This window comes from Scyliorhinus torazame, chromosome 27, assembly GCF_047496885.1.
Source record: "Scyliorhinus torazame isolate Kashiwa2021f chromosome 27, sScyTor2.1, whole genome shotgun sequence".
NCBI lineage: Eukaryota > Metazoa > Chordata > Chondrichthyes > Carcharhiniformes > Scyliorhinidae > Scyliorhinus > Scyliorhinus torazame.
The window spans coordinates 29,542,628-29,567,471 of NC_092733.1; the positions used below are offsets into that span (position 1 = coordinate 29,542,628).

At 51.2% G+C, this 24,844-nt stretch overlaps 1 protein-coding gene across 6 annotated transcripts in view; it reads left to right on the forward strand.

The window, feature by feature from the left end:
* LOC140403323 (adhesion G protein-coupled receptor L1-like) overlaps nucleotides 1-20,600 on the forward strand; it is a 1,433,961-nt gene extending 1,413,361 nt beyond the window's left edge. For 4 of the 6 annotated variants that reach the window (XM_072491182.1, XM_072491185.1, XM_072491184.1 and 1 more), the window contains 5 exons: nucleotides 8,689-8,856; nucleotides 13,634-13,730; nucleotides 16,492-16,620; nucleotides 17,986-18,003; nucleotides 19,829-20,600. In XM_072491182.1, coding sequence (XP_072347283.1) covers nucleotides 8,689-8,856; nucleotides 13,634-13,730; nucleotides 16,492-16,620; nucleotides 17,986-18,003; nucleotides 19,829-20,589 — 1,173 coding nt within the window. In that variant the 3' untranslated portion in view covers nucleotides 20,590-20,600. The remainder of the gene's footprint in view (nucleotides 1-8,688; nucleotides 8,857-13,633; nucleotides 13,731-16,491; nucleotides 16,621-17,985; nucleotides 18,004-19,828) is intronic. The other 2 variants (XM_072491186.1, XM_072491187.1) reach the window with 1 other exon arrangement.
* The last annotated feature ends 4,244 nt before the right edge of the window (nucleotides 20,601-24,844 follow it).

Sequence of the window (24,844 nt, forward strand, 5' to 3'; positions counted from 1 at the left end):
AGCGACCACAGTCGGATTGCCAATCCGCTCCCTTCTGGGGATGGGAATAGAGGGATACGGACCCAGGAAGTGTAGACGATTGTAGTTTAGTCGGGCAGCATGGTCGGCACGGGCTTGGAGGGCCGAAGAGCCTGTTCCTGTGCTGTACATTTCTTTGTTCTTTGTTCTTCTTCGTCACCTTGGACGGGAGCTTCACATTCCCCGTCTGACCTTTCAACTCAGGCCTACCGGGAAATGCGCGGCACAGCTACATGAGGAATCCTCTCCGTCTAAGGCAGCAGCACTGGGGGGAACAAAGCCATGCTTCTTACGGTGCTAGCTGCCGTAAAGCAGGTAAACGTATAGGCCCCAGTCGCTTTCAAAAGCCAGAGAGAAGGTAGGAAGTTGGGTGGTCAGTAAGGGGGGGGAGCTGCCGGGCAGGAGTTGTTGGGGGATAGTCAAGTCCCAAAAGACGTGCTTGTTAGGTGAACTGGACATTCTGAATTCTCCCTCAGTGTACCCGAACAGGCACCGGAATGTGGCGACTAGGGGCTTTTCAAAGTAACTTCATTGCAGTGAACCTGTGACAGTAATAAAGATTATTATTATCGGCCAGTGGTTGGGGTGTTAGTTGAGGTTTCATTGGGAGATCCAAGGGGATCATTGGTATAATTATTCAGCAGTTAGAAGTGGTTTTAATCCTTCTAACCTTTCCTGGGTAACTATTCCGCTAAGAGAGTCAGAACCACCACAAGTCTGTGATTAAATCGGAGTATAAAATGGTTCCAAATGCAGGGTAATGACCCATCGATGGTTTGAACTTCCTAGGCAATTCCTGTGCAACTATTGCCCATCCCTTATTGCCCTTGAGAAGGCGGTGGCTTCCTTTTTGAACCGGGAGGCTTGGCGGGGGCAGGTGCAGGATTTTGACCTAAAATGTGCTGAGCCTTCTACACACAAGGAGCGACAGAAGTTTGACGCTGTCTCCAGTAAACTGCAATTGATGCTAGATGAATTATGACCCTTAAATCTGAACCACAGCCGCGATCTCATTAAACGTCTAACGATGACCATGAAAACCATTGTCGACTGTCGTAAAATCCCATCGGGTTCACTCCTGTCCTGCGGGGAAGGAAATCTGCCGTCCTTACCCGGTCTGGCCTACATGTAACTCCAGGCCCTCAGGCAATAAATGCTGGCCGAGCCAGCGACGCCCACATCTCATGAACGAATAAAAAACAATAGTGGAGCAGGCTTCAGGAGCTAAATGTTCCTCTCTTCGTGTGCCAATGGCATTCGCAAAGGTCAGCTTTACTGTCCGATCTACTGTACTCACAGCGCAGCATTGTGGCAGAATTAGATCATTAATTTTAGACTCTGAACGTTATCATATTCTGGGTTTCAGTCCGTCTGTCTTGGATTCCAGGCGTGAGCTATGTTGCTCAGGCAGATTGTGGACAGACTCTGGCATCTGCTGAGCATGTCTTCCTGTGCAGCACTGTTAATCAGGTTACAGAGTAGGCACAGAACTCTCAGGCATGATTCCAACCTCTCTCTCGCAAGAGCGAGAGAGACTCTAACGCATGAATGACTTGTGTCAATGGAACATCATCATCTCTACGTCAACATTAACATATCCTATTTTCCCACCCCTTCTAGGACACTAAGGAATCCAGGTTCAATTCCCAGTCTCCCCAGGCATTGGCTCCCTCAACATGCCCCAGGCACAAGAGGCTGCTTGTGATAGGCTGCGTCAAGCAAGTCCATGAACATGATTGGCGGCTGCAAACGGGCATACTTGCACTGCGATTGGCTGTACCAATGAGGTCAAATAGTACTGTGATTGGCTGTCGCAACCAGGCATACTAGCACTGTGATTGGCTGCCTCAACCAGGTATACTAGCACTGTGATTGGCTGCCTCAACCAGGTGTACTAGCACTGTGATTGGCTGCCTCAACCAGGTGTACTAGCACTGTGATTGGCTGTCGCAACCAGGCATACTAGCACTGTGATTGGCTGCCTCAACCAGGTGTACTAGCACTGTGATTGGCTGCCTCAACCAGGTGTACTAGCACTGTGATTGGCTGTCGCAACCAGGCATACTAGCACTGTGATTGGCTGTCTCAACCAGGTGTACTAGCACTGTGATTGGCTGCCTCAACCAGGTGTACAAGCACTGTGATTGGCTGCCTCAACCAGGCGTACGGGCACTGTGATTGGCTGTCGCAACCAGGCATACTAGCACTGTGATTGGCTGCGGCAACCAGACGTATTAGCACTGTGATTGGCTGCCTCAACCAGTCGTATGAGCACTGTGATTGGCTGTCTCAACCAGGCATTCTAGCACTGTGATTGGCTGCCTCAAGCAGACGTACTAGCACTGTGATTGGCTGCACCAACCAGATGTACTAGCACTGTGATTGGCTGCCTCACCAAGCCAAACTTGCCCTACGATTGGTTTCTTTTGTAGACCGCAAAGGAGTTCACACCAAGTAGTTTAAATGTAATGAAATTTTATTCCGATGAACTATTATTTACAATACACAAAACATCCCAGCCAGCTCTCTCGCAATGGTACCAAAACAGGCCGACTTATACAAGAGAGAATCATACATGGTTTAGAATTTTCCACTCCCCTGACGGGGGAGCTCGTATTCGGCAAGGTCCACGCAGAATGTCCTCCATCACCTCTGGACTATGGCAAATGTCGACGACACACTGGAGTGTAGCCAGGTGTATTCATACAAGCCTCAATGCATGTTTATTGGTATGTATTTTTGAGAGGCCGAGTCTAATTTGAGCTGTAAATATGCATGACTCATATCGAGTTTAGTGAACGAGAGTCCGCCGGCCAATTTAGCATAAAGGTCTTCAATGCGAGGCATCGGGTAACGATCCAAGGAGAAGCCCATAACCGGACTGTCTTGTCCTGCTTTAGCACGGGAAACACGAGCGTCACCCAATATATGAAACGCACAGGCCGGATGATCCAATCCTTCAGGCCGGCTGAGGTTATGGTGGTTCCCACGGTGACCAACGGTTCATCGGTATAAATGACCAATCTTGCCTCAGTATCACTTACACCCAATTTCTGTACCCCCCCCCCTTCTATATGCGGCTGAAAGTTTGCTTTCTCACAACGGAAACTGCAGCTCCAGTTTTGAGCTCCATGACCAATACATTTCCGTTCACCCGCACCGCGAGTGTGCAACCGGCAGGATCTGTAAGCCAAATGTGCAAATCTCTGGAGCACTCAGGGATGGGCAGCGTATGCTGATCTAGCCAAAGGTGCCCATATCGCGTGAAAGAGTAGATTTAGGGAAGAAGTGTGAGTGAAAGGGTTTGATCCACTGGGATTCTGTACAATGGAGGGGAATGAAAGGGTTTTACTCACTGCAATCCATTGGAACGCCATTTGGTCGAGTTTGATCCAGGCATCGCCAATCTGGGAACGTGTCATGCAAACTGCTGGCACCATCCTCAGTAGCAGATGGCACTAAGGTCGTAGTCTATCACAGGCAGCTTCCTGTTAGTCACCAGCAGACAAAATCCTTACGGGGCTCCACAGAGTGGCTGCTGCAAGGATTTGGCCCCTGATTAGGGGGGGGGGGGTCTGGAGTCTCCCCCATCCTCACAATAAGGGGCAGGCCATTTAGGACTCTGAGGGGGAGGAATTCCTTGACTCAAAGTTGAATCTTTGGAATCCTCCACCCCTGAGGGTTGCGGATGGTCAAACAGTGAGCATGTCCAAAGCGGAGGTTGATTTAATTCTAGATACCGATGACATGAAGGGACAGAGCAGGAAGATGGTCTTGAGGTAGAAGATCTACCAGGCGCTAGATAAATAAGAGAGCGGGCTGGTGGGGCCCAATGACCTACTCCTGTTCCCATATTCAAGATCGGTTGCCTTCAGCGAATGATGCAAATGATAAGGTTCTGACACATAATTCTCACTGTTTGTGGTGGCACAATGGTTAGCACTGCTGCCTCACAGCTCCAGGGTCCTGGGTTCGATTCCCGGCTCGGGTCACTGTCTGTGCGGAGTCTGCACGTTCTCCCCGTGTCTGCGTGGGTTTCCTCCGGGTGCTCCGGTTTCCTCCCACAGTCCAAAGACGTGCAGGTTAGATGGATTGGCCGTGATAAATTGCCCCTTGGTGTCCAGGGATGTGCAGGTTAGGTGGGGTTACGTGGATTGGGTGGAGGTGTGGGCCTAGGTACGGTGCTCTTTCAGAGGGTCGGTGCAGACCCGATGGGCTGAATGGCCTCCTTCTACAATGTAAGGATTCTATGATTTCCTATTGCTGGTCACAAACCTTGTCGTAAAATTATAACTTTGAGGCAAGCCTGTAAACCGGGTGATAGCCAATGTTTATTGATGTCCATTGAAAGTTGGGCTGGGCGTGCAATTGCACGCCAATTAAATAGAACCCATTTTGAGCAACTAATTGCAACCCATTTTATAGCATCACCCATTGTTAATATTTCCTCTGTAAACCACATGATCTTTATTATGTTTCAACAACGACAACAAACCTGCATTTGTCTAGCGCCTTGTCTAAAAGGCACAGGTGGCAGGTGGAGGAGCAAGGAAAATCGAGGATGCGCAAGAATAACAGGGGAGGGGGCGCAGAAACTTCGGAGGGTCTGGAGGAGATTACAGGGATAGGGAAGGGGGGTTGCGAGGGGGGAGGGGGAGTCGAGCGGCCCCCAGGCAGAGAGGGTGAGAAGGGTTCGGACTGTGGACTGTCACCAATGCCGGGCAAACAACAGATTTGAAATAATGAGGCTGGCACCGTGCCCACCAGCCTGGCGCCTCTCCCAGCTCCCAGCCTGGTGACAGCTGCTGCTTAACAAACCAGAGGCAAATGCCTTAATTGCCCCGTCGGCCTGCCATCTGAGTAACTCAATTTGCTCTGAAGCAGTGAGGATAAATTTCCCCCCTAGTTCCTTGCGGCCGGTTTGCTGGGGTCTGTGGGATGGCGAGCGAGTTCTGTGGTGTGTACGTGGTGGGGGGGGGAGGGGTCGGAGCAGAACGCCCGCCAGTTACAAAAGTGGAACGGGTCTGATGAACATTGTCCAGCTGAACATTTGGCCACCGTTCATTCTCTGCCTGAAGTGGAGGTTCTCAGCGTCTCTGAATCGCCAAGTCAAAGGAAGCTGCTTTACATCTTTGTTCCATTGACTGACAAAGTTCCTGGGCTTGTGGGAAGAAAACCATGAAGGTTAGCACTCGGCTGCCAATTAGTTCCCATTCTTGCACTGATGCCTCTTCCACCCCCCCAATGCCCCCCCCCCAACCCCCCACCCCCCCCCCCCCACCCCCACCCCAAGCATTTTAATGCATAGTGCACATGTGCAGAGCTTGAAAATGCTTGCCGAGGATAGCTTCCGTCCCTTACAGATTTCCGCTTTGCTTGCCACACCATTTTAATTTTCTCTGCCTCGTGGTAGAGATTCACGCTTTTTTCATTGGGATAAAATGCTCGATACTGGCTCCTGGTCTGTTCTGCTGATATACATTTGTCAATCGCAATTTGTGGAGTTAAATCATTTTGACGAATTAACGCTTCTCTGACATGATCATCAAGTATACCATGTACTATTTGATCTCTGACAAGTGAATCATGTAGATTTTCATAGTTACACGTTTTGGCTAAGAGCTCGAGACCTGTGATGAAATTATTCACAGGTTCACCAGTTTTTTGAATTCCCCGATGAAATTTCAGCCGTTCTAAAATCACATTTGTCTGCACTTCGCAATGTTCAGCAAACTTCGCTATCACTTGATCAAATTTAGTTTTATCTTCACCAGCACTAAAATTAAATGAGTTGAATATTTTGATTGCTTGCTGTCCTGCCAGGGACAGAAATAACGCAATTCTTCCAGTTTCAGGTGCTGCACTTAAATCACCAGCTTCTAGGTAAAGTTGAAATTGTTGCTTGAACAAGGTCCAATTTAAATTTAATTTACCAGTGGTCTTTAGATGTCTTGGTGCTTGAACTTGGTCCATTGATAGGTTGTTTGCATCGATGTTTTCAAAGTTGCGATGATTGCTATAGTTGAATAGCTGAATCTGTTTTTTCTTTTTTCTTCTTTCCTGGACTAAACCTTCATTAGTCTTTCTCAAAAGATTTAAAACTCGCTGGTACTATGCTATATTTTAAATAATGACATATCTAAAATATATATATTACTCTTGAATCCATCAGGATGATACAATGACCAATAGTCTTCTTGTTGAAAGATGAACTATTTAATGAGTAATAAAATAATAAACTGTGCGCCCTTTTACTCAATACTAAACTAACTATAAAGAAATAAAGTACAATACAGATAACTATATGACTATACACCATTATAACAAACTAGTTCCAACTTCTCTCACTCTATGCCTTGCTTGTTCACTGTTCTGGATCACATTCTCTAACTGACTAAAAAGAGCGGGAATCCGTTCTTATAGGGGGCAATTCTCCCAAATGGAGCCCAAGTGTTCGCGCCGTCGTGAACGCTGTTGCGTTTCACGACGGCGCGAACCGGGCCCGGGTACGACCTATTCTGTCCCCCACAGGGGGCCAGCACGGCGCTGGAGCGGTTCATGCCGCTCCAGCCTCCGTTCCCGGCTCCAAATGGGCGCCGTGCCAAACTGCGCGTGCGCGCGGGGGACTTCCTTAGCGCGCCGGCCCCGACTCAACATGGCGTCGGTGTTCAGGGGCCGGGAAGTAGGCCCGGCGGGGGGGGGGGGGGGGGGGGGGAGAGGCCAGCCCGCCGATTGGCGAGCCCCGGTCGTGGGCCAGGCCCCATCGGAGGCTCCCGCCGGTGAAGGAGCCCCCCCCCTCCACCCAAACACCACAGGCCGCCCCCCCCCCCCCCCCCCGACCGTGGTGAACGGCGCCGGCGGAACTCTGTGGTATCCGCACGGCTACTCGGCCCCTCCAGGCCGGAGAATCGGTGGCACCGCCGATTCCCAGCGGCCCGCGGCCGGCGCCGCGCCAAACGCGACGGCGCAAATGGAGCCGATTCTCCGCATCTCAGAGAATCGCGCGCCGGCGTCGGGGCGTCTCCGGCACGGGGCTCGGAGAATCGCCCCCATAGTATCTGACTTTGAGACATCTAGTGTTGAAATGATTGTACTACATTTACATACATTGATCATGTATATTGATATCTGAATATCACTACAGGGTGTAGGCCATTTGGCCCTTCCAGCCCGAACTGGCCCTCATACAGTAAGACCCAAGCTCAACTCCACCTTCCTGCTCTATCCCCATTTCCCACAGCGCGCAAACAGCTGTCCACCTCTCTCTCGAATAAACCCGAAATGACGGAGCTCCCACAGCTGTCCCTGCGGTAGAGAATTCCAAAGATCTGCAATCCTTCTGTGGTAGCGTGGCCCCTTTAAGGGGCGGGCCCCGGCAGTTCACATGACTGGCTCGGGGCCTATCATGCGAGAGCGAACCCTGGCCAATGAGGAATAAGCCCGGGGAGTGGGATTCTGGCCAGAGAGAACCCACGATCCAGAGTGTGAACAACTTTCGATAGAAACTCTGTGCCTGTGTACAAGTCACCCTTGGTAGTTGCCAATAACACCTTCAAGTGAAGAGATTTCTCCTTATATCGGTCTTAAATGGCCGACCCCCTATTCGAAGGCTGTGAACCCGTGTTCTAGTTTCCCCAGTCAAGGGAAACATCTTCTCAGCATTTGACCCGTCAAGTCCGCTGAGAACGTCACTTCTTTCCATCAGATGATCTCTTCTGAACATCAGGAAATATCGGCCTAGTCTATTCAGTGCCTCCCAAGGGCAATCCCCTCATCACAGCCACCAGCCTAGTGAACCTTGCTGCACTCCCTCAAGGGCAGCATCCCCTTTCTTGGGTCAGGAGACCAACACTCCAGGTGAAGTCTCCCCAATAGGCTGTATAGTCGTAGCAACATTTGCTTTACTCACCAAACTCCCGCCGTGTTCTGCTCCCCAGCTCCTGGCTGCAGTCCTGCTCTGGTCTCTAGTCCCACCCTCTCTTTCATGAGGCTTCCCAGACAGGGATATGGCCAGCCAGCCTTGACTAGGCTTCCAATTCCCTTCTTTAATGTCCTTGTCAGATGGCCTGATTTATATTACTTGTAACTAAAGCTAAAAATGATTTATTAACATTAACTGTGGGTCAACTACATACAAAACAACAGATGAATAACAGTATGAACATGCATAAGCAACCTCCCTCTTCCAGATCCCTCCAGTCAGTCTGAGGTCACCTGACTCTAACATTCTCGTATATACTGATGAGACTCCTAGTGGTCAGTCGGTGAATCACAACACAACCATGATATCATCACACCTTCCTGACACATTAGCCACCCTCAGGGGCTGGATTAGGCCAGACTGCTTTCTGCCTGATCTCATGACATCAGGCTCTGTCCCTCAGCTTGTCAAAAGCACCGCTCGCTGCAGGGAGGGGCCCACAGGAGCCAAGCAGTCCCCCCCCCCCCTCACCCCATGCTCTCGCCCAACATTGCCACCTGCTGCCCGGTACCCCCCAATATTCCAATCCTTTGTAGCCATCTTGACGAGGAAAGGATGTTTCCTCTTGTGGGTGAGCCCAGAGCTAGGGGGCACCATTTTAAAATTCAGGGGTCACCCTTCTGCTGCCTGTTCTATTATAAATTAATTTTTATTCTCTCTCTCTGGTTTCCCCCCCCCCCCCTCCCCAGGTGCACAAGGAGTACAGTAAGTGCCTGCGGCATGCTCACTGCTGCAGCCGCCCCACTGCCGGCGTCTCCCACGGCAACCTAAAGACGTCCACCATCCGGAACAGCAGCCGGTACTACACTGGTACTCAGGTACAGAACGCTGCGGCGAGCAGGAGGATGGCTGAAAAGGTCATTTTTTGACAGGGTCGTGTCTGGTTGAATTGTGTTGTTTTCCGTTTTCTCAGACGATTGGTTCTTCCGCAATTAGGCTCCAATGTAACAACGACCAGCTAGGCCCCAATGCAGTCAGGCCCCAATATAAGCACTGACCAGCTAGGCCGCAATGTGAATACTGCCCAGCTAGGCCCCAATGCAGTCAGACCCCAATGTAAACACTGACCAGCTAGGCCCCAATGTAAATACTGTTCAGCTAGGCCCCAATACAGTCAGGCCCCAATATAAACACTGACCAGCCAGCCTGCAATGTGAATATTGTCCAGCTAGGCCCCAATTCAGTCAGACCCCAATGTAAACACTGACCAGCTAGGCCCCAATGCAGTCAGGCCCCAATGTAAACACTGAGCAGCTAGGCCCCAATGCAGTCAGGCCCCAATGTAAACACTGACCAGCTAGGCCCCAATGTAAGTACTGTTCAGCTAGGCCCCAGTGTAAATACTGTTCAGCTAGGCCCCAATGCCGTCAGGTCCAAATGTAAATACCAACCAGCTAGGCCCCAGTGTAAAGATTTGCCAGTTAGTCCTCAATGTCACTCGATCAAAATCCTGGATATCCCTCCCTAACAGATCTGTGGGTGTACCTAAATCACAGGGACTGCAGCGGCTCACCACCAGCTTCCCAAGGGCAATTAAGAATGGGCAATAAATGCTGGCCTCGCCAGTGATGCCCATATCCTGTGAATGAATAAAAAACATGCTCGGCCCCAATGTAAATACTAACCTGCAACCAGGTCTTAATACATTACACCCTTCCTAATGTGTGGTGATAACCTCTCCTTCCCAGAAACTGCCCCCTAATGACATGGGGAGCACCTTGCTTCTAGCATTGAGGATAACCCCAGGCCTAAAACTTGCTTCCAGTTAGTTGGCTTATGGCCACCAGCATAGGGCAGTCACAGAAAGTGATTAACTTGATCAATTTGTTCCAAACCAATCAAATTTATACCTGGCTTCAAAAGTAGCTCACTCTTCACAGATGTTGAAATGGCTGCCCAACTTATACACTCCACTTCCCAGATAATCTACCCATGTTCTCCAGATTCTTGCTGGGCCAAAAGTACAGTCCTCGCTTGTTGCTAGGATGCTGTAGCCTTAGGCCTGTTGCTAGGGGTTTCAGCAGCCTTGGGTCTGTTGTTCGCTGAAATCTTAGTCTCGGGCCTGTTGTTAACTGAATTCTCAGCCTCGGGCCTGTTGTTCGCTGAATTCTCAGCCTCGGGCCTGTTGTTCGCTGAATGCTGCAGCCTCGGGCCTGTTGTTAACTGAATTCTCAGCCTCGGGCCTGTTGATAGCTGAATTCTCAGCCTCGGGCCTGTTGTTCGCTGAATTCTCAGCCTCGGGCCTGTTGTTAACTGAATCCTGCAGCCTTTGGCCTGATGTTAGCTGAATGTTGCAGCTTTAGCCCTGTTGTTAGCTGAATGCTGCAACTTTGGTCCTATTACTAAGGGGGTGCTGCAGCTTTGGGCTTGTGCCAAGTGGATGCTGCAGCCTCAGGCCTGTTGTTAACTGAATGCTGCAGCTTTGGGCCTATTACTAAGAGGATGCTGCAGCCTTGGGCTTGTTGCAAGAGGATGCTGCAGCCTCAGGCTTGTTTTTAGCTCAATTCTCAGCCTTGGGCCTGTTATTAGCTGAATGCTGCAGCCTCAGGCCTGTTACTCACTGAATTTGCAGCCTCGGTATGTTGTTAGCTCAATTTTCAATTGCAGGCCTGTTGTTAGCTGAATTCTCAACATCGGGCCCGTTGTTAGCTGATTTATCAACTTCAAACCTGTTGTTAGCTGAATTCTTAACTTCAGGCCTGTTGTTAACTGAATGTTGCAGCCTCAGGCCTGTTGATAGCTGAATTCTCAGCCTCTGGCCTCTTGTTAGCTGAACGCTGCAGCCTCAAGCCTGTTGTTAGCTAAATGCTGCAGCCTCGGGCCTGTTGTTAGCTGAACACTGCAGCCTCAAGCCCGTTGTTAGCTGAACTCAGCCTCGGCCCTGTTGTTAGCTGAACGCTGCAGCCTCAGGCCTGATGTTAGCTGAATTCTCAGCCTCGGCCCTGTTGTTAGCTGAACGCTGCAGCCTCGGGCCTGTTGTTAGCTGAATTCTCAGCCTCGGCCCTGTTGTTAGCTAAATGCTGCAGCCTCGACCCTGTTGTTAGCTGAACTCAGCCTCGGGACTGTTGTTAGCTGAACTCAGCCTCGGCCCTGTTGTTAGCTGAACGCTGCAGCCTCAGACCTGTTGTTAGCTAAATGCTGCAGCCTCGGGCCTGTTGTTAGCTGAACGCTGCAGCCTCGGGCCTGTTGTTAGCTGAACTCAGCCTCGGGCCTGTTGTTAGCTGAACTCAGCCTCGGCCCTGTTGTTAGCTGAACGCTGCAGCCTCAGACCTGTTGTTAGCTAAATGCTGCAGCCTCAGGCCTGTTGTTAGCTGAACGCTGCAGCCTCGGGCCTGTTGTTAGCTGAACTCAGCCTCGGCCCTGTTGTTAGCTGAACGCTGCAGCCTCAGACCTGTTGTTAGCTAAATGCTGCAGCCTCGGGCCTGTTGTTAGCTGAACGCTGCAGCCTCGGGCCTGTTGTTAGCTGAACGCTGCAGCCTCGGGCCTGTTGTTAGCTGAATTCTCAGCCTCGGGCCTGTTGTTAGCTGAACGCTGCAGCCTCGGGCCTGTTGTTAGCTGAACGCTGCAGCCTCGGGCCTGTTGTTAGCTGAATTCTCAGCCTCGGGCCTGTTGTTAGCTGAACGCTGCAGCCTCGGCCCTGTTGTTAGCTGAACGCTGCAGCCTCGGGCCTGTTGTTAGCTGAATTCTCAGCCTCGGGCCTGTTGTTAGCTGAACGCTGCAGCCTCGGCCCTGTTGTTAGCTGAACGCTGCAGCCTCGGGCCTGTTGTTAGCTGAATTCTCAGCCACCAACTTCTCAAGGGCAATTAGGGATGGGCAATAAATGCTGGACTATCCAGCGACCCCCATGTCTCATGAAAGAATAAATAAGTTTTATAAATCTGTTGTAGCCATTCTTGAATCAATAATTCACACCAGTTCTTTTTTATTTAAATGGATGCTCGGAGCCATCGTCTGAGAAAACATGGTGATGTGTTATGTTCTGACTTCCCAATGCCCCCAACCCGTGCTTTAGCGGTGCAGTGCTCTGTCCTTGTCTCTGCTCTGTACTGTGTTTGTCCCGCATCTCCTTCAGGGAGTTTAGTTACCCTCATGCGTACCTGTGCAAGGTGCGTTGGCTACTGGTAGGAAGCACAATGGCACCCAACGAGAGTTACTGCTGACTTAAGGGTGAGGGGTCTGTTTCAATGTAATGGCGAGGTGGTAAACCTCCCTGCATGCATTAGAGAGGGTCCGGGGAGTTACCTGGATCGGAATGAAGCATGGTTTAACCCAAAGCCCAGTATAATGAGACAAAGGGACGGATAAGATATTCATACTTATTAAGATAATGTGGCGAGGAGGTTTTAGATATCTGCAGGCATTGTACTGGGGCCAGGAGACACCGCGAATAAGATGGAGGTTTAACCAGTGCTCGTTAGAAAATGTAGCGCGAGGGTCGTGACCATCTCTTTACCCCTTCCACCAACACATCCCGACAGTGCAGGAGGAGGCCTACGGCCCATTGAGTCCGCACCGGCCCTTTTAAAGAGCACCTTACCCAACTCCCCCGCCCTATCACCGTAACACTGTGACCCTACCTCACCTGCATATCCCTGGACACTAAGGCGGCAATTTTACGATGGCCAATCCACCTAGCCTGTGGAGCACCCGGAGGAAACCTACGCAGCCACGGGGAGAACGTGGAACTCCACACAGTCAGTCATAGAATCGTAGAATCATAGAATCTACAGTGTAGAAGGCCGGACTCGAACCCGGGTCCCTAGCGCTGTGGGGCAGCGGGGCTAACCGCTGTGCCACTGTGCCGCCCCCTCAGGGCGAAAGGGGCATTTGTAAGAACGACAATCCCACTGCCCGCCCAAAATTTGGTGGTCGACTGTTCTGCAGGATCCATTTTAACCCCGCCATTTCATTGCTGCCCACTTCCTTCTAAGAACACCCTGTGTGCCCCAGGAAATAGATCCAGCCCAGGATCCACCTGATCGAGCCGAGAATCGGCAATGGGTGTTCGGCATCACTGCGGCTCAGTGCTGTACTCTCTGAGTCACAAGTCCATAAATCTACACGTGTAATTCAGACTGACTCACACTCTTACAAGAGAGTTTTGAACCAATCTATCCTCTCCGATATCAAAGATGCTGTGGTAGAAAAGTAAAACCCCTGGTGTCTGGACCCAATATTTAGCCCAGAGCCAAAACCGCTAACTAACAGATTATCTGGTCATTATCAAACTGCTGTTAGTGGGAGCTTGCTGTGCACAAATTGGTTGTCGCATTTCCTTCAGTCAAACAGTTCAATGCTTCATTTGCTACGAGGTGGTTTGTGATGTCCTGAAGTTGCGAAAGATCATCCCTCATCCCACAGTTTAGGAACTCGTAGAGCGGGCATTCCTGGAGGATAGCCATTCCTCAGGGGATCGCTGGTCAACGTCCCCAAGCCGTAAATGGGAAGCCAAGGGTTTTCGGGTTATTTTGTCTCTTTGGCGTTTTGCTGTAGTTTGCTCGAAGAGGATTGTCTGCTACTGCCAGTCTGTTTCTCCACCTGTGCTATGGTTCTCCACCACCCCACCCCACCCCCCCCACCACCAGTCGCAAAGTTTCATGCCCTGAACTAACGGACCGCGACCTCCGCTTGCAGAGTCGGATCCGGAGGATGTGGAACGATACGGTTCGGAAGCAGTCGGAATCTTCCTTCATGGCGGGGGACATCAATAGCACGCCGACCCTAAACAGAGGTGAGCTTCCGAACAGGTCGCATGAGTGGGGCTCACGGAACCTGGATAGGCATTCATGAATGTGGGGGTGAAAGGGTGGGGGGGGGGGGGGGGTCAGTTGTCCATATGGAAGTGGCAGAATTGTTCCAGATAATGCTAGTGCCCTTAAATGCCAGTGAAGGAGGGAAGACTGGACACAGACGGGACGAGGAAAGGCTATTCCCAGCTATCCTTCCCTGCAGTCTGGCCCTTGAACAGAACGTGACTCAAGTCATACTCATTTGTCAAGTTTGACGGTTTGAAAAGGGCTATGTCCTCAACACTCTTTCCTCAATGGTGAATAAGGTTGGAAATTCGGGCACTAATATCTGTTAGTTTAGCAACCTGACACATCCGGGCACTCAAGTCTTTATCTTTATTATTATTAGTGTCACACGTCGGCTTACATTAACACTGCAATTAGGTTACTGTGTAAATCCCCGAGTCGTCACACTCCGGCGCCTGTTCGGGTAACACAGAGGGAGAATTCAGAATGTCCAATTCACCTAACAAGCACGTCTTTCAGGACTTGTGGGAGGAAACCGGAGCACCCGGAGGAAACCCACGCACACACGGGGAGAACGTGCAGACTCCGCACAGACAGTGCCCCAAGCCAGGAATCGAACCTGGGACCCTGGAGCTGCGAAGCAACAGTGCTAACCGCTGTGCTACGATGATCAGGAGGAGCCGATTCAGCCCTTCAGGCCTGTTGCACTAATTCAGTTGTTGGTCTGCAGTTTAACTCTACCCGTCTTGGTTCCATACTGCTTAGTAGCCTTGTCCAACAAAGATCTACCAATGTAAATTTTCAGTTGATGCCTCCTCCGACCCCGAATCTACCGGTTTAGCTCAATTGGTTGGACAGCTGGGTCATGATAAGCGAGGCCAGCAGTGCGGGTTCGATTCCCGTACCGGTTATTCGTGAAGGCCGCTCCTTCTCAATCTTGTCCCTCGCCTGAGGTGTGCTGACCCTCAGGTTAAATCACCACCAGACTTTTCTTTACTTACCCCTCCCAGATCCTTAAACTCCCCATTAGCTCACTCCTTAATCTTTGAGGAGATTCTATGCAGCCTGCCCTCATAATTTAACCCTTCTAATTCCAGTCCCGTTGCTGGTGAATCGCACATCACCCCCTCCAAGGCCGATGGGTCCCTGAGCTTGGACGACCTTGATCACTAGCGTCTTGGAGAAAGTCGTCCAGGATTATTCTCCGCTATGTATGACAAGCTAACCAAGTTGTAGTGATCAGTTGTGGTGGTGCTACATCATAGGTCACTCGGGGGAGTCTGGGTTACCAGGGCAACATGCACTTTTACACGCCTGTCGTAGCCTGGAGCTATTGTGATGGTGGAATCTACAACATTCTTTTCATCACAGGGCTGACCAGAAATCCCTCATCGAATCATAGAAACCCTACAGTGCAGAAGGAGGCCATTCGGCCCATCGCGTCTACAACGACCCTCTGAAAGAGCACCCTGCCTGGGCCCCAAACCCTACACTATCCCCATAACACTACCTAGGGCCAATTTAGCGTGGCCAATCCACCTAACCCGCACATCTTTGGACTTGTGGGAGGAAACCGGAGCACCCGGAGGAAACCCACGCAGACACGGGGAGAACGTGGAAACTCCATACAGACGGTCACCCGAGGTTGGAATCGAACCCGGGTCCCTGGCGCTGTGAGGCAGCAGTGCTAACCACTGTGCCGCCGTGTCGCCCACTCGTGCCGTGCCCTACCGCTCTTCCTGTCAGCTATTGACGCGCGCTGGAAGGATTTGCAGGTTGATGCTCAACCTGTTTGGGTGTGTGGCAAACCCACCTTCCTTGACCATCTAATCCCAGGGGTTGGGGGGGGGGGGGGGCGGGGAGGGGAGGGGGGAGTGCTCAAGCCCAGAGTCAGTGAAACTACCCACTGCACCACAATATCTGTACACGCAACATTTTTCTACAAAACGTCAACCAAAGCATCACATCACCAATTTCCCCCCATCTGGCTGAGGAAACGTTTCACTAACGTACGGCATTCTGGACCGAGGTAAAGGGGTCAAAATGTTTAAACAACACAGAAATAGGGAAGCTGGGTGAGGACTAAGTGTCCCCCAGGAGGTTCATCTTTTGGGCAGATAGATGTTGAATGAAATTCAGGGCAGAGAAATGTGAGATGCTCCTGCAGTAGGAGAATGAGAGGATTCACACAGCAAATCATAAAACATTGAGAAGACTGAAAGAGAGAGATTTAGTGGTTCAGAGGGGCAAATCTATAAAAAGAGGGAGAATTAATGAAACTTTAAACAAATCATCCATAGGATCATGGCTTTTTAAGGAGGGCCACAGATTACAAAGAGATCATTGGTGAACCTGTACAAATTAGCCCTCTTTCCTGCTTTGCTATCCCATAAGGTCATGACCGTTCCTCACCTCTATCTTCCCAGTCGATCCCCATATCCCCTTTGGTTTAATTCCTCCTTGTGCCTCACTTCCTCAATCTCTAGACAGCGAGAAACCTTTCATCAAAACTATTCTGCCGAAACTTGAAAAGTAACTATTTTCTGTTTAATTTGAGTGTTCCTGAGTCTGCAGGATTTAGCTTTTGGCTTTCTGTATCTACCTCATTTGTCCCTACCTCACTTCCTCCTGTCCTTACCTCACTTCCTCCTATCCCTACCTCACTTCCTCCTGTCCTTACCTCACTTCCTCTTCTCCAAGTTACACTGTTTTTCTCTTTTTCCCCCCCCTCACTAGGAACTATGGGCAATCACCTGCTGACCAATCCTGTTCTACAGCCTCGTTCTGGTGCCAGCCCCTACAACACGCTATTGGCTGAGTCCGTTGGCTACAGTGCTCCCTCACCCACTGTCTTCAGCTCACCAGGTTGGCGATGGAACTTATTTCTGGCCTCTCAGCCCCAGTCGTAGAGCCCCCACATAGTCGCCTGCTAGATCTGAAGTTCACGTTGCGCATTGAACAAGTAAAAGTCTTGCTCCCTACCATTCAAACTGCCCTGCTCCATTGGGCATGTTGGTTACAGGCCCATGCATTGACAAGCCATTCTCTCCACCAACTGCCGAGGAAGGCGACTATGCTGCAGGAATAACTGTTAAGTCCCACTCCACGGACTTAAGCATCAAGTCCAGCTGACCTCCCCCCCCCCAGCGCAGGGCTCAGGGGGTGCTGCACTGTTGGAGGTGCCTGCCGACTTTTACATGGGTGGGTGGGGGGTGATTTCGAGGCCCTGTCTGCCCTCCCTGAGGGGCTTGAATATTCTCCAGCACTCTGCAAAGAAGAACTCGCTATCCTGGTCAATATTTAGTCTTCATCGGACATCGCAAGAATTGCTTCACGTTTACAAAGTGAAGCAATGACTTAGCTTAAAATAGGATTTTTCAGAAACATAGAAAATAGGACCAGGAGGAGGCCACTCGGCCCTTCGAGCCTGCACCGCCATTCGATGCGATCATGGCTGATGGTCCAACTCAATAGCCCAGTCTCCTGCCCCCCCCCCCCCATACCCTTTGAACCCCTTCACCCCAACTGCTACATCTAACTGCTTCCTGAAAGCATGCACAGTGGGATTCTCAGCCTGCGCGATCCTCCGTTCCGCCGGCAGCGCACTCCCGGGGATTTTCCGACGGCATGGCGGTGCCCACAAGGGGACACCCCATTGGCCGGCTGCCGGGACGGAAAATCCCGCTGCCGGCGGGGACGGCGCCACCCCAGCAAACGGGCGCGACGGGACGGAGAATCCAGCCCTACCATGTTTTGGCCTCAACTACTTTCTGTGGTGACGAATTCCACAGGCCGACCTTTCCCTGGGTGAAGAGATTTCTCCTCACCTCCTAAACGGATTACCCTGTATCCTCAGACTGTGACCCCTGGTTCTGGACACTTCCACCATCGGGAACATCCTTCTTGCATCTATCTGTCTAGTCCTGTGAGGATGACCTCTTACAGGGACCTCTATGTTCCTGTGCAACATGTCCCTAGTGGGTCAGATGGCCCCTGGTTAATGATCTCTATTCTTAGTGAGGTAGTTGGATTGACATATTGCTGATTAATTAATGGTGGCTACCCGAGCACTGAAACTGTCTATGTTCATGATTAACAATTAACTAAACTTTCTGGTGATCATCTTATGCCCCTGCTTAAATATGTTTCCATTTTTAATTAATGCTGTGATTAAATGCCTGATTGAATTTGACTTTACGATCTCACTGCCTGTCTCTTCTCTCCATACAGGGACCTACAGAGAGACAAGTACGCCAGTTAAGTTTGCATATCCTTATTGACCCCCCCCCCCCCCCCTCTGGCTGCTTAGCCATTTGTGGTGTGCATGTCAGTCCCAAACTGGCAGCCATTTGCAGTGTATCAGTCAGTTCTAACCTGGCAGCCATTTGCAGTGTGTTAATCATGAAGCTGGCAGCCATTTGCAGTGTGTCAGTCACAAAGCTGACAGCCATTTGCAGTGTGTCAGTCATGAAGTTGGCAGCCATTTGCAGTGTGCCAGTCAATTCTAAACTGGCAGCCATTTGCAGTGGGTCAGTCACAAAACTGGCAGCCATTTGCAGTGTATCAGTCATATGAAGTTGGCAGCCATTTGCAGTGTGTCAGTCAGTTCTCAGCTGGCAGCATTTTGCAGTGTTTCAATCATGAAGCTGGCAGCCGTTTGCAGTGTGTCAGTCATGACGTTGGCAGCCATTTGCAGTGTGTCAGTCAATTCTAAACTGGCAGCCATTTGCAGTGGGTCAGTCACAAAACTGGCAGCCATTTGCAGTGTCAGTCAATTCTAAACTGGCAGCCATTTGCAGTGGGTCAGTCACGAAACTAGCAGCCATTTGCAGTGTGTCAGTCATGAAACTGGCAACCATTTGCAGTGTGTCAGTAATGAAGCTGGGAGCCATTTGCAGCGTGTCAGTCAGCTCAAATTTGGCAGCCATTTGCAGTGTGTCAGTCACGAAGCTGGCAACCATTTGCAGTGTGTCAGTAATCCAGCTGGGAGCCATTTGCAGTGTGTCAGTCGGCTCAAATCTGGCAGCCATTTGCATTGTGTCAGTCCCAAACTGCCACCATTTGCAGTGTGTCATTCACGAAGCTGGCAGCCATTTGCAGTGTGTCAATCGGTTCTAAGATGGCAGCCATATGCAGTGTGTGGAGCTGGCAGACATTTTCAGATTATCAGTCAGTCTCAAGAAGGTGGTTAGCTGCAGAAACCTTTGACTTTTCTGGAAACATTGCAATATCTCCTTCCTTGCCTATACCTCATAAAGCAAACAGAATTTCCTAAAAAATACAGTGAGCCCCACACTATTGACAAGAACTCTTTCTGTAAAACATGAGAGTCAGTTTTGCCACAGATGGAGGAAGTGCCCAAATGTTTTCTCAATCGCTTTCCCGTGCCCTTCCCAATCATTCCCATTCTATTCCCAATAATTCCCTCTCCACTCGCAATCCATTCCGAATCATTCCCAATCGTTTCCCATTCCATACCCAATCACATTCCCATTGAATTCCCAATCATCCACATGCAATTCCCAATCACTTTCCCGTGCATTTCAATCCCATTCTCAACCATTACATTCTTAATCATTCCCAATCGTTCCCCATTCCATTCCGAATCACTCCCATTCCGTTCTCAATCCTTTCCCAGTCGCTCCACATTTCCTTCCCAAACACGCCCCTTGCTTTTTCAATCATTCACTCCATACTCTCCCACCCTCCTCCCAGTTTGTCTCCGTTGGCCGGACGGCTGGTTCGTGAAGCTGAGCGAGGCCAACTGCGCGGGTTCGATCCCTGTACCTGCTGAGGTTGTTCATGAAGGGTCGCCTGTTCAACCCCGCCCCTCGCCTGAGGTGTGGTGATCCTCAGGTTAAATCACCTCCGGTCAGCTCCCCCTCTTGAAGGGGAAATCAGCCTTAGTCATCTACTGTGGAGTCTATGGACTATGAAGACTTAACCTTTCCCCCTACATTGGGCCATACGCTAGGGGAAAAACAATGGCAGGGGGGGAGGGTTGTGGAGGCAAGAATTGCAACTGGTTTTAAATGTAGCTTCCAACCAATGTTGTGTTTTTGTTTTTTGGCAGAGCACCCAGTGAACATCACGAGGGACCCGTGTGCAGTGGACACACTGCCACTCAACGGCAATTTCAACAACAGCTACTCCTTCCGGAACAATAACTTCGCCACCGACAGCAGCACCCCACTCGCCGATTGCCGCCGTAACCTGAGCGACGCCGCCTTCGAGAAGATGATCATCTCCGAGCTGGTCCACAACAACCTTCGACCTGGCAGCAAGCCCCTCCCCGGCGAGCAGGGCGCACCACTCAGCGGCGGGGGAGGAGGAGTGGGAGGAGGGGGGGCCAACAGCAGCGAGGACGACGCCATCGTCCCCGACGCCCCCTCGCTGACCCAGGAGGACACCATTGAGATCGAGCTGATGTACAAGGCCCTGGAGGAGCCGCTGCTCCTGCGGCGGGCCCAGTCGCTGCTGTACCAGAGCGACACGGAGCTGGAGGAGTCCGAGAGCTACACAGCCGAAATCACGGACGGGTTGGACGGGCAGCTGCCGTCCCCAAACAGAGACTCCCTCTACACCAGCATGACCAACCTCAGAGACTCCTCCTACCCGGACAGCAGCCCAGAGGTGATCGGCGAAACCGTACCCTGTCCCCAGGGCAACAACGAGATCTACTACAGCTCCAGGCCCAACCTGGTGTTCAGAAGCCAGCTGCAGACCTACTACCAATCCAGGAGAGGCAGCAATGATGGCTACATCGTGTCGGTCAATGCGGATGACTCTGTCGCAGAAGGTGACGGACAAATGCAACTGGTAACCAGTCTCTGAAACAAAAAGTGGGGGTGAGGGGTGGGGGCGTTTGGGGGTGGGGGGGGGGGGGTGGAGTGGAGTGGGGGCAATCCAAAGACCCGCTTGCAGGTTGCCCTTCGTTCCCTCTGAAATGTAGGGCTGTAATTTGTACAGAGGACCAACCTTGTTGGAACAGGGATACCGGTCCCTTTTATTTCTCTCTCTGTCTCTCTCTCGCTCTCTGGCGGACATATCAAACTGTCAACAGAAAAACCTTGGGAACTGCCTGATCAATAAATTACTACCTCCAGCCGACTTCTCCAAACCCCAGGTGCAACTCCTTCATCAGTGAGGCGTCCTGTTCCGTCACCTGCAACCCCGGGCGTTGCGGGGGGGGGGGGGGGGGGGTGGGGGGTGTGGGGGATTCATCACCTCTTCCTGGGGTGTTGGGGGGGGGGGAAACAGAGATGTCGCCGCCTTGACGAAGGTTCCTGCACAATATCCAACTCGCAATGGAGGCGGGAATCGCCAGTTGTGCGGCGCTCAGGCAGAAAAAAACCTGAACGTCTCTCCCACATTGCGAGAACTTCTGAACAGAAAACGCAACCGCAGGGGGACGAGGCGGAGCCACGAATACGCCACCTGCTGCTAAGAGTGATCAGGAATAGCGAGCACTTAAAGTTAATGATTAGCGTGTGTGTGTGTGTGTGTGTGTGGAAGGAGCCTTATTTGATAAGTCCCCTTCTCACCGTGACCACCAAAGGAGGGTGGGACCTCGACTTCGTCACCTGTGCTTGGACTTGCCTTACCAGACTCTGTCCGTAACTGTCTGGAGGTAACGTGCTTGGGACCTTTTGCTGCTAAGTTGTCCGGGGACCAGCTTCGTGCCAGGAAACCTTCCGCCCTCCCCACCCAACTCCCCCCCCCCCCCCCCCCCCCACCCCACCACCACCACCACCACCCTCTGCCCCTCACCACCCCTCACCACCGGCCCGCCACTTTGCCGTATCTACGAAGGAGGCGGGAAGAAGGGGGAAGCGGCGGCAGCCTCGTAGTAGGCTCGGAAGGGAAACGCCTGCCGCCCCCTTGACGACAAACGGAGGCGCCTCAGCACCCATCCCCCCCGCCCCGCTCTTGTTGGGTCCACCCGGGTTCGGGGTGACCCTCGCGTTCGGCCGAGCCCCCCCCCACCCCTACACACACGCACACACACCCTCTCCACTTCCGTCAGGAATGGCGGCTGCGGGGCAGGTGCAGGGCGGAAGGCCGACCCCGCTCGCCAAGGCCACCGTCCACGAAAGCTCACAGATGATGTAAATAGAAAATGAATTCGCCTGCGCTCCATGCGGGGAGCCATATTTTATGGGTTTTTTTTAAACCCCCCACCCCACCGGTTTCATTTCCCTCCGCGTTCGTGCCGCTCTGCTGTTCACGGTCTATCGCGGGATGGACGATAAGAGGTCAGACCCTGTTGCGTAACCAGGAAGTGACATCATGCTATCCACCTCTCATGGTGCGTGTATTATACACAGGAGGTCGTGATTGGGTAACCTTTGACCTTCAGACCTTAAAACAAAATGGACGTACCTGCACCTCAACTTTGAGAAGGAAAGCCTTGACGACGGAAGGGCCCCGCTTATGTTGTGGTTGTAGGTCGCCGCTGATCCGTGTCATGAACGACAAAAAAAAAAACAAGTACACAAAGTGTTTAACGTCCTCTTAAACCGTTTGAGTTCTCAGAGCACAAAATCTTTTATAATCTCGTCGTGTCCCCGAGTATAGAGAAGGCGGCAGACCAGACTTCCGTGTTCAGAAGTTGCCTTTTGTCCTCTTCAACAAAGGAGGGACTTTTACAAATGGTGTGTGTGTGTGTGTTTAAAGAAAAACAGAAAAAAAAAATATCCTTGCCAATATAAGCTTTAGACACCAGGGTGTCGTGCACAGTCTGTTAACAGCACTTTCAATGTTGATCCAACATAAACTGCAACAGCTCACATCATTGGCCCATGTTCGGTGGGCAGCCAGTCAAATTTGGGCTTCTTTCCTTCATCATACTGACATGGACACGGGGCCTCTGGGCTCAGGTTTATTGTCAAGCCGGGAGAAGGACCCCACCCAAGACCTGCTCTGTGATCCTGGCTTGGAGTGGAGGACCCTGGTGTGGACGGCCCGCCCCTGGTCAGGGTCCCAGAACATCCTTAGTCGCTGGTGCGGAGCATCTGAGGGCCCCAGGTCAGCAGGACTCCCCCGCAGTGGACCCTTGTCCGAGCTCAGCTCTGCGTCCTGGTGGGGTGGGCCAGAGAGCAACTCTGTGCGAGTGTGGCTGAAGACTTGTAAGAGGCTAAGATGGGTGGAGGCCTCTGCCGAGGGCAAGCCCTATACTGCAACCTTCCTGTTAATGTTTACATAGGGAATCTGGGGTCAGGTGTGTGGGTGTGTAGTCCAAACACCTGCTGACAATACAGTCACGTCTGGATTCGTATGACTCCTGCACATCTCCAACCAGAGGGACTTCTTATTGGGACCAGGCATCCAATAGTCATGACTCAGATTCACTTTCAGTGTCAACGAAGATACCACCTACACTGACAGTGACAGTACTCACAGTAACATTGTCAGTACTCACAGTGACAGTGTCAGCACTCAAAGGGGCAGTGTAAGTACACACACTGTCAGCACAAACAACAGTGTCAGCATACACACAGTGACAGTGTCAGCACTCACACAGTGACAGTGTCAACACACAGTGATAATGTCAGCACACACACAGTGTCAGCACTCACAGTGACAGTATCAGCACTGACACAGTGACAGTGTCAACACACACAGTGACAGTGTCAGCACACAAACAGTGACAGTGTCAGCACACACACGGTGACAGTGTCAGCACTCACATTGACAGTGTCAGCACTCACACAGTGACAGTGTCAGCACTCACATAATGCTAGTATCAGCACTCACACAGTGACACTGTCAGCACTCACACAGTGACAGTTTCAACACTCGCGCAATGAGAGAATCAGCACTCACAGTGACAGTGTCAGCACTCACAGTGACAGTGTCAACACTCAGACAGTGAGAGAATCAGCACTCACTGTCACAATGTCAGCACTCACACAGTTACACTGTCTGCACACACACTGACAGCGTCAACACTCACACAGTGACATTGTCAGCACTGACACAGTGACAGTGTCAGGACTCACACAGTGACAGTGTCAACACTCACATAGTGCCAGTATCAGCACTCACACAGTGACACTGTCAGCACTCACACAGTGACAGTGTCAACACTCACACAGTGAGAGAATCAGCACTCACAGTCACAGTGTCAGCACTCACACAGTGACAGTGTCAACATTCACACAGTGAGAGAATCAGCACTCACAGTCACAGTATCAGCACTCACACAGTGACAGTGTCAACACTCGCACAGTGAGAGAATCAGCACACAGACGGTGACAGTGTCAGCACTCACATTGACAGTGTCAGCATTCACACAGTGACAGTGTCAGCACACACAGTGCTAGTATCAGCACTCACACAGTGACAGTGTCAACACTCGCACAGTGAGAGAATCAGCACACACACAGTGACAGTGTCAGCACTCATATTGAGTGTCAGTACTCACACAGTGACACTGTCAGCACTCACACAGTGACAGTTTCATCACACACAATGAGAGAATCAGCACTCACAGTGACAGTGTCAGCACTCACACAGAGACAGTATCAGCACTCACAGTCACAGCATCAGCACTCACACAGCGACAGTGTCAGTACTCACAGTGTCAGCACTGACACAGGGACAGTGTCAACACTCACACAGTGAGAGAATCAGCATTCACAGTCACAGTGTCAGTACTCACAAAGTTACATTATCTGCACACACACTGACAGTGTCAACACTCACACGGTGACATTGTCAACACACACTTAGTTACAGTGTCAACACTCACACAGTGAGAGAATCAGCACTCACAAAGTGACAGTGTCAGCATTCACACAGTGACAGTGTCAACACCCACACAGTGAGAATCAGCACTCACACAGTGACAGTGCCAGCACTCACACAGTGACAGTGTCAGCACTCACACAGTGACAGTGTCAGCACTCACACAGTGACGTGTCAGCACTCACACAGAGACAGTATCAACACTCACAGTCACAGTGTCAGTGTACTCACACAGTACAGTATCAGCACTCACATGGTGACAGTGTCAACACTCACACAGTGAGAGTATCAGCACTCATAGAGACAGTGTTGGCACTCACACAGTGACAGTATCAGCACT